The sequence below is a fragment of the Physella acuta genome, unplaced genomic scaffold (genome assembly GCF_028476545.2).
Source record: "Physella acuta isolate Inbredline_101_S28 unplaced genomic scaffold, ASM2847654v3 ptg000489l, whole genome shotgun sequence".
Classification (NCBI taxonomy): Eukaryota; Metazoa; Mollusca; class Gastropoda; family Physidae; genus Physella; species Physella acuta.
Genome location: NW_026732008.1, coordinates 874,159 through 883,804, shown reverse-complemented (window position 1 = coordinate 883,804; position 9,646 = coordinate 874,159). Strand labels below are relative to the sequence as shown.

Genomic DNA, 9,646 nt, shown 5'->3' with positions numbered 1-9,646 from the left:
GTATTTGATTATTTGTATTCTATCAGGACATTTCAGGCATTTTATAGAATGCAAGGGCAATTTATAAAATGCTTGGCTTCTCGCTTGCTCGAAATCATATATACATAGTCTTCCCAACATCAAGACCGCACTTAGATAAGAAACCAATCTATCTGGCGCGCGTTAAAAGTAATGAGATTATATGTCAGTGACAAATATTAATTGTTTTTAAACAGCAGTTTGCCGACATAAGGTGTTTACAACTCGGCCTCCACCAAAGGTTTACAAGTAAAGGTAAAGTACTTTATAAACACGGTTAAAAAGAAATACATTTTGCGAATATAATATCAACAAGGGGTGGAGGTGGGCAAGGAATTAGGTACACTAAGCTATAGGCTGTTTCGCTAATAAGTAAATTGGGCACTGGGTGTAAGGGGGGGGGGGGAGGTACTTCGGGTAAATAGATCATTGCAGGAGGGTAATGTTTGAATGTGTGTGTTCGTGCGTATGTGAGTGTATGTAGAACGTAATAGTATAGTATTGTAGAGCATAGTATTTTCTCTAAGAAGCGAGTTTTTCTTGGTGCAACATACATATGTTTATTTAAATAGCGTTTTCCTCTTGTTGTCTTGTCATCGTCCACATACAAATGTGTATTTAAATTGTGTTCACTTACTTGTTGCCCGGTCACCGTTAAGCCGTGTGATAAACTACAATTGTATGGTTGCGACCCGAGAAAAATAAACAGCTGCTGTGTATGGTTCTCATCTAGGTGGTTAAAGTAAAAAAATAATTAATTGTTGTATTTGGAGTACTCCTAGTATTTACATATTTTGAAACGAGGCCTAGAAACAAATAGCTGCCATTTTTAAAAATCGATGTGGATTATGTTCACAACAATTATTATTAACCTAGTTCCAGACTTGCTCTCTCCCTGACTAACGAGATTTTGAATTTTAAGCGAGAGGGACAGAGACCTACAGGCAGTGGCGTCGCTAAGTCGGGTGTCAGCCAATGCGGCACCTAACGGTGTCACCCCCCCCCCAATAAAAACGTATCAGTTATATATATATATATATATATATATATATATATATATATATATATATATATATATATATATATATATATATATATATATATATATATTACGTGTCGGGATCTTTGATTACCTCTTAATACGACGTTTTATCGCTAATTAATCGTTAATTAAAATGGCAAAAAGCATTCTTCTTCTATACATTTTTCAATTCTTTGTCTTGATGTCACCCTTCTAAATTGTGTCACCCGGTGCGGTCAGCACCCCCCACACCCGCTTCGCGACGCCTGTGCCTACAAGAAATATTTGAATTACAGGGTTTGTATCACAAGTATAAAACTAAAATGGGCGACATTACGTTGATAGCGTTCGGAGTAAACAACATAACGTAGCCTACACGCGGGGTCATTTAGTTTGATCTAATGAACTATGCTAATGCCCTTGGGGTCAACACCACCGTTTAAGAATGACCTTTTAGATAAGAGCATTATTTTTAAGACACTAAACATTATTTACCAACATCGGTTGAAAAAAAGGTCAAGTTTCTTAGTAGGCAATTTTAGAAAAAAACTTGACACAATTTATTTACGTAGGCCCATTTGTAGAGTTTGTTAGCTAAAATAAACGTATCGTTGCGTTTATTCGTGTCTTTAAATCGCAATAGCAACCAGCTAAATCTTAAACAGAAAAAAAATATATATAACTTGAACGCTGCTTATCTATTTTATTATTTTTTACAGAAAAGTCACGGACATACAGTAGATATTATATATAACTAGATATAGAAAATAATAGATAAAAGTCGATGTACTTTCTCCTGTAGTCTACGTATTGTTTCTTAAAATTAAACTAACATGCATCTGATTATTTTAGGCGCTTTTCTGGCTGTGGCCAATGCAGGTAATGTTGTATAATCCTTAGTGTTTAATAAGCATGTTGCTTATCTAATAAGTAAACAAGGTAATTAAAAAGTCTAGTGACAATTTTAGCGCAATTTCCTTATGTTATCTAAAAATAGCTCTGTCGTAGCGTAAATCAAGAGCAGGGTTAGTAAAACCATTGGTTAAAATACATGTTTTATTTACAATAGAGTTACATGACTAAAAACCATTGCGCGCCTAGCTACTGAACGTGATGACGCAGCCATTGAACGTGATGACGCGTGTGGTGTGGTTGGATAAAAATGTCTACTAATTCGGTCCAAATTTTAATTAATTCAAAAAAAAATTTGTGACCGAACAAAAGGATATTTTTGAAAACTTTCTTCGGCAGTATTGTTCTAAATTATGGCAGGAATCGATTGGTACATGTTTCAAGTCGCTAAGTGGTCTGGTTGCCGAGATATGGGCCAAAAACTGCATTTTTTCGAGGTTTTTTGGTTTTTCCGGGAAATCCATGAAAGAAACCCGGAATTTTTTGGGCCTATGTTCATCCTCGTAACTTGCTTAACATAATTGCTTTTGGAACTAGTCCTCGATATTGCTTCGTTGAGGAGGAGATACGACTTAAAGCTGCGGACACACATCCATCCATTCATTCATACATTCATACATCCAGAAATGACGGGTTAATAAACGCAATTCTCCAGAATGGAAATTGCGCTAAAAAATTAGCACATAGTTAATGAGTTGCACTTGAATGCGATGACAAGAGAATCTCAAGATAAAGACCTGGCTAGATTTTATCAAGGCTAATGCAGGTAATGTTGGAAATTATCCTAAGTGTTTTATACACATGTTGCTTATCAACAAAGTAAATATTTAGCACGTAGTTAATGAGTTGCTCTTGAATGCGGTGACCAGAGAGTCTCAAGTCTAAGGCCTCGCTAGACTCCATCAAACAATCTTGAGTCCAAACAGCTCAAATAGGAACTTCTCTTGAGTCACGCGCTCTACCGCTTGACCACATAATATGGAGAAGTGATAGCAACAAGGTGCTGTGTTGGGTACACAATCCCTGAAAACGCCGAGGAAAATAGTGCATCACTCTTTTGTAAGAGAGATCGGCAGGGTATTGGTGATTTAATGTTCCTTTACTAGAGACTGTAAAGACAAAGCGACTAGTACCAAAAGTAAACTTTATATCTGTTATTAAATAGGATGGTTTGTGTGTGTACTCACGGTTAACATTCTTGATTCTTCTCCCCAGCCTCTAGAACTTGTCATGGTGACATTAACCACCTACATCCTTCAGGGAAGGCGAATGGTGGTAAGTTTAAAAAACCTCACGAATCTCATATATATACATATATACATATATATATATATATATATATATATATATATATATATATATATATATATATATATATATATATATATATATATATATTGCATTTTTAAATGAAATAATTACGTGATATTCCTGATGAGCATTAAGATCTCAACTCAAAACATGCCTGGAAAGCTCTTGTCAGCGGCCTATGTCCCAGTAGGGATGACAGGCAAACCTAACCTAACTTAACCTAATTCAAAACATGTTGAGTGTTATAACTTAGTGTATTGTTGATGCTACTAGTGGCTTACCCCCCCGCCCCCGTCACCCGTCCCCCACCTGAACTGGGACATGACGTAATTTGATAGGAAGGCATTCCCGCCCCACCTAGCTATGTGCAGGCTATGGCGCCCCACCCCTCGCTGGACTACCGGAGTCAGGCATGGGTTATGTTTCCAGAGGGTGAAACTTAGGCCGGAAGAATGAATTAGGACAGTCGAATGTTATCCTTAGGAGGCTGTAGACGTGTTTTGTGTTGTAAGGTGTGGTAGGGCTGGCCGCTATGTCTGGCCGTTATTGATGACCAAGTTTCTCTTCTGTTTTAGACAAGACCAAAAGTATTAACCATCCATTATATTAAAGACAATGATCTGAGACTGTGTTGGTGTTTATTTTGAATAATCAATTAATCTAATGTTGACGTGTCTAGTTCACCACACAACTGTATAACCTCTCACTGCAGTCATTAACGACATCAAACCATAGTACCAACTATACTGATGACTTCATAACATTTAGTCTGTCGTGTTATTGTACGTACGTCAACCGAAACAATGTAACAACATTTAAATGTTTGAATTGGTGCTCACCCAGGCGTGGCAGCCTCTAATGCTGATGTCCAGCATGACGTCCCCGCCCTCAACCAACATAGGAACTGTTACCAGCAGTCAGCAGACCATAACTGTAAGTCATACCAGCAGTCAGCAGACCATAACTGTAAGTCATTCCAACAGTCATATTAACAAGTCATTCTAGCAGTCAAATTTTTAAAAAAAGTCGTTACGTCAGTTTCAACATTAGCATCTTTTATGTTCGTGCTCAAAACATACGGAAGATGAAGTAGAGATCATCTGATACAAAGATTTCAATATACAGGGAATAGTATGGTCAGCACTTTGTCCTGCTACCATAGCTTCCCTAGCGAGAGTTGGCGGCCCTTAAAGGATGGGTTTACTCAAGGATTTCCAACAGAGTCGAACCTGGATTCAGAAACCGTGACTTCCGGATTCGCAATATTTTTAAAATTTATACTATCTGACTTATAAAAATAGTAATCTCCATACTGTTTACTTTCCGAAGTACGAACCTTATAAAAGTTGTCCAGATTTAGCCGAAACTCAGATCGAAAATACGTTTACATTTTGCAAAAAATAAATATATTTACCACTTTAAAAATGTACATACATATGATTTTTGTTTTGCGTCTCATTTAAATTTTACAAAACTTATTAGGTATTCAGGCTTCAGTGATCGCCGCCATCGCCAGCAGAGAGTCCAGGGGCGGAACCCTCCTTGTTGCGACCGGTGGTTATGGTGACTTTGGCCACGCCTGGGGAATTATGCAGGTTTGATATTTTCACATTTGAGCTTATATAATGTGATTTGAATTAATATAGCGTCAGAGTTTAAAGCACGTAAATCCTAATTTTAGTTTTCGCATATTTAAACAAAGAACAATCAGTGCTTCGGCGGATCGATGAACTGAATGGCTGCAATTGCAGAAGCGATCAGTGACACACTTTACGTGACTTATAATGCCTGGTTGGAATAATGTAGCAAAGAAATGTTTATACACGAATCTAAATTATATCGACTAATAAATAAAACTTGGACATCCAACTTTTCTTTGATTTGACAGTCTGACACGACATCCAACTTCCCATTGATTTGACAGTGTGACATGACATCCAACTTCCCATTGATTTGACAGTGTGACATGACATCCAACTTCCCATTGATTTGACAGTGTGACATTGACATCCAACTTTCCTTTAACAGTGTGACATCGCCAACTCGGGTCTACCGTGTACGTCGGTGCCATGGGACAGTTGTGCACACATCGAGATGCTGGTCAACAGGCTGTTGGTGCCCTATGTCAACCAGGTGAGTGTGTGTGATGTGTGTATGTGTGTGTGATGTGCGTGCGATGTGTGTGATGTGTGTGTGATGTGTGTGTGTGTGTGATTTGGTCAACAGGTTTTTGGTGCCCTATGACAACCAGGTGAGTGTGTGTGTGGTGTGCGTGTGATGTGTGTGTGTGTGTGTTGATTGTGTGCATTTGTTCAACAGCTGTTTAATACCCTATGTCAACCAGGTGAGTGTGTGTGCTTTGTTTGTGTGTGATTTGTTTGTGTGTGTGTGTGATTTGTGTGTGTTATTTGTGTGTGTGTGTGATATGTGTGTGTGTGTGTGTGTGATGTGTGTGTGTGTGAATTTTGGTCAACAGACTTTTGGTGCTCTATGTCAATCATGGTGAGTGTGTGTGATTTGTGTGTGTGTGTGATTTGTTTGTGTGTGTGTGCTGGTTGTGTGTTTTTGGCCAACAGACTGATGTTGCCCAACGTTAGCCGGGTGAATGTGTGAGTGTGTGATTGTGTGAGTGTGTGATTGTGTGATTGTGTGAGTGGATATTGCTATTTTCGTCACTAGGCTGAAGATGCCTTACTCCAACCAGGTGTGTGTGTGTGTGTGTAATGTGTATGTGTTGAAAGTATGATGTTTATATATAAGTGTATTATTGATATATGTAAAAAAACTGTCAACGTTGTGTCTACATAGCTTTACACACAGAAAATATACCAGCTTTGTGTGAACCGATTTTTTCAAACAATCCGAAAATTGGAAAACAAAATCCAGAACATTAATATGTATACTTAAACTATTCTTCACTGTTTATCCATCAAGATTTCTTTCCATATTTCAGGTCCATAATAAATTTCCAAGCTGGAGCATCGACCAGGCTCTTCAAGGTAAGACATTTTAACAATCTCTCAAATATTATATGTTATTATTGATAGATCTAAGACATAGGAATAAATAAATAGTTATTGTCTCATAAAATTTTACAAGTAATTTTAACTAGATACATTTTAATTAGGCCTACTAATTGAAATTTATTTTCAAATGATAGTAAAACTTTTTTTTGTAAAATCAACTTTTTTTTTCATTTATCAGCATAAAGCTAAGAAAATACTACTTAAATTGTGCCTACATTTATTTCATCAACATCCTTCTAAAATTTCGAACGTTTTTTTTTGTCTGTACATATGACATATGACACATGACACATGACACATAACACATAACACATAACACATAACACATGACACATGACACATGCCATATGACACATGACACATGACACATGACATATGACATATGACATGTGACATATGACATATGACACATTATGACATTTTTTTCCTCAGGTGCCGTGGCCGGCTACAACGGTGGGGTGAGCAGGGTGACGTCATGGGCTAACGTAGATGCCGGAACCACGGGCCACGACTACAGCAATGACGTCATCGCAAGGGCCAAGTGGCTCATGGCCAACGGATGGAACTAGAGCATCACAGTTGACATAACAAATAGACATATTATAGTAGACATATCTAGTAGACGTAACATAGTAGACATATCAAGTAGACGTATCACAGAAGACATATCTAGTAGACGTATCATAGTAGACATATCTAGTAGACATATATAGAAGACATATCTAGTAGACGTATCTAGTAGACGTATCATAGTAGACATATCTAGTAGACATATATAGAAGACATATCTAGTAGATGTATCTAGTAGACGTATCATAGTAGACATATCTAGTAGACCTATCTAGTAGACATATCTAGTAGACGTATCATAGTAGACATATCTAGTAGACATATCATAGTAGACATATCTAGTAGACATATCTAGTAGACATATCTAGTAGACGTATCATAGTAGACATATCTAGTAGACATATCATAGTAGACATATCTAGTAGACATATCTAGTAGACATATCAAGTAGACGTATCATAGTAGACATATCTAGTAGACATATCATAGTAGACATATCTAGTAGTCATATCTAGTAGACATATCTAGTAGACATATCTAGTAGACATATCTAGTAGACGTATCAAGTAGACATATCTAGTAGACGTATCATAGTAGACATATCTAGTAGACGTATCATAGTAGACATATCTAGTAGACATATCACAGAAGACATATCTAGTAGACATATATAGAAAACATATCTAGTAGACGTATCTAGTAGACATATCTAGTAGACATATATAGAAGACATATCTAGTAGACGTATCTAGTAGACGTATCATAGTAGACATATCTAGTAGACATATCAAGTAGACATATCTAGTAGACATATCTAGTAGACATATCAAGTAGACATATCTAGTAGACATATCAAGTAGACATATCTAGTAGACATATCTAGTAGACGTATCATAGTAGACATGTCAAGTAGACATATCTAGTAGACATATCTTATCCAACAATAAAAATTTCCTATTTTCAAAAGACGAATTTAAAATAATTATTTTGTTTCGTTGTTAAAAGGTAATGTTACTAGTACAAATGTTACTAGTTTTTTTAAAGTCGTGTTGTTTCAAAAAAAAATTCGTTAAGCTGCTATCGTCGCCCCCCCCCCTCCCACAAAGCCAGAGGCGTAGCGACCCTTCCCGGCGCCCGGGGACAAACTTTCGATTTGCATACCCCACCTCAAGATTTCGATTTGCACCCCCCTCAACCTTTCAATTTATTTTTCCAACCCAATTTGGCGTCCCCAAAGGTCGGCGCCCGGGGACATATTTTCCCCACCCCCCTCGCTACGCCTCTGCCCAAAGCCCAGCTCTGACTACTATTTAAATTGATCGAGAATTTAAATTGGTAGTTACTATTTGTCAAGAGAAAATATTTTTCTCAGTAGGTTCTTAAGATATCGTATGTATGCTTTTTCTTTTCTACAAAAATTTGATTTGTAACCAAAGCCATTCATGACCACCCTAGCTACAATCACCACATGGCCATTGAAATTACCATTGTCACACCACCATATCAATTACAAACGCTACCGCTGTATTATATTCCCCACAACCACTGCCAAACGAAGTTACCGATACGATCACCACACAACCATCACAACCACCCTCACCACAAAACCATTCCAGTGACAACAATATCCACACAACCATCACAATCACCATCACCACAAAATCATCACAACCACCATCACCACACAACCATCACAACCACCCTCACCACACAACCATCACAGCCACCCTCACCACACAACCATCACAACCACCATCACCACACAACCATCACAACCACCATCGCAACACAACCATCACAACCACCATCACCACACAACCATCACAACCACTATCACCACACAACCATTCCAGTGCCAACAATAGTCACACTATCTTCCTAACAACCATCGCAGCACTAATTAAATATCCATGTCCAACATATGATTATTATACTAAAATTATCTTATATTTAACAGGTTTTTGGATTAAAGTAAATTATTGTTTTATTTAAAAAGATGTCAAATCGTTCAGTTTTTTGCCCAAAATGAGTATATTGTCTGCAAAAAAGAAATACGAGATCCATATCTAGATTATGTTAAGAATTATAGTTCCAGAATTTATTTCTATACGTACACGCATATTGCGTGATTTAAAAAAAAGCCGGACCAATTAGCAAAACATTTATTTTTTCCCTTTCTTCTATATTCAGTAGAACAGATACTAACTTTAATTAGCCTACGTAGTTCACATTTAAATAACGTAAAACATTGGCTTTTCACAGTTTTAGAAAGTATGATATTAACCAGAATTGTTTATTTTACAAAATGTTAAATTTTAATAACGTTGCAAGGGCGTTGCTTGTGTTAAAGATTAATATCAATATACGAAAACTATGAAATTAAATTCAAAATAATTTTATTTAAATGGTCTCTTTAATTTAGAAAGTCGTTTTTGAATTGATATAATGTTCCTTTAATATCTAAAACGATGAATTATAATTCAATTAATTTGTACCATATATAAATACCCCTATATATATATATATATATATATACATATATATGTATATATATATATATATATATATATATATATATATATATATATATATATATATATATATATATATATATATATATATATATATATATATATATATATATATATAAAATTATATATATATATATGTATATATATATATATATATATATATATATATATATATATATATATATATATATAATTATATATATATATATATATATAATTAAATGAATATAGTTCTAGGGCTACACCTTTCCAGCACC

The 9,646-nt window shown here is 36.0% G+C and overlaps 1 protein-coding gene across 4 annotated transcripts; it reads left to right on the top strand.

Annotated features, from left to right (window-relative positions):
- Positions 1-1,778: 1,778 nt before the first annotated feature.
- Positions 1,779-8,855, top strand: LOC131944383 (glycine, glutamate and proline-rich protein-like). Of its 4 annotated transcripts, XM_059304953.1 has the most exons (9): positions 1,779-1,918; positions 3,167-3,226; positions 4,106-4,228; positions 4,745-4,857; positions 5,291-5,395; positions 6,216-6,261; positions 6,721-6,864; positions 7,105-7,125; positions 7,166-8,855. In XM_059304953.1, exons 1-7 carry the CDS (start codon positions 1,873-1,875, stop codon positions 6,855-6,857), a joined length of 630 nt encoding a protein of 209 aa, XP_059160936.1. In that variant the 5' UTR covers positions 1,779-1,872; the 3' UTR covers positions 6,858-6,864; positions 7,105-7,125; positions 7,166-8,855. The 4 variants fall into 4 exon arrangements, with proteins under 4 accessions (XP_059160936.1, XP_059160935.1, XP_059160934.1 ...); XM_059304952.1 differs by having other exon boundaries at positions 7,105-8,855; XM_059304951.1 differs by having other exon boundaries at positions 6,721-8,855.
- The last annotated feature ends 791 nt before the right edge of the window (positions 8,856-9,646 follow it).

What these genes read in the sequence shown, in the direction of transcription:
- LOC131944383 (XM_059304953.1), top strand. Translation starts at nt 1,873, where the DNA reads ATGCATCTGATTATTTTAGGCGCTTTTCTGGCTGTGGCCAATGCAG. An exon ending in TCTGGCTGTGGCCAATGCAG is followed by an intron (nt 1,919 to 3,166) that starts GTAATGTTGTAT and finishes TCTTCTCCCCAG; the next exon opens with CCTCTAGAACTTGTCATGGT. An exon ending in TGGTGCCCTATGTCAACCAG is followed by an intron (nt 5,396 to 6,215) that starts GTGAGTGTGTGT and finishes TCCATATTTCAG; the next exon opens with GTCCATAATAAATTTCCAAG.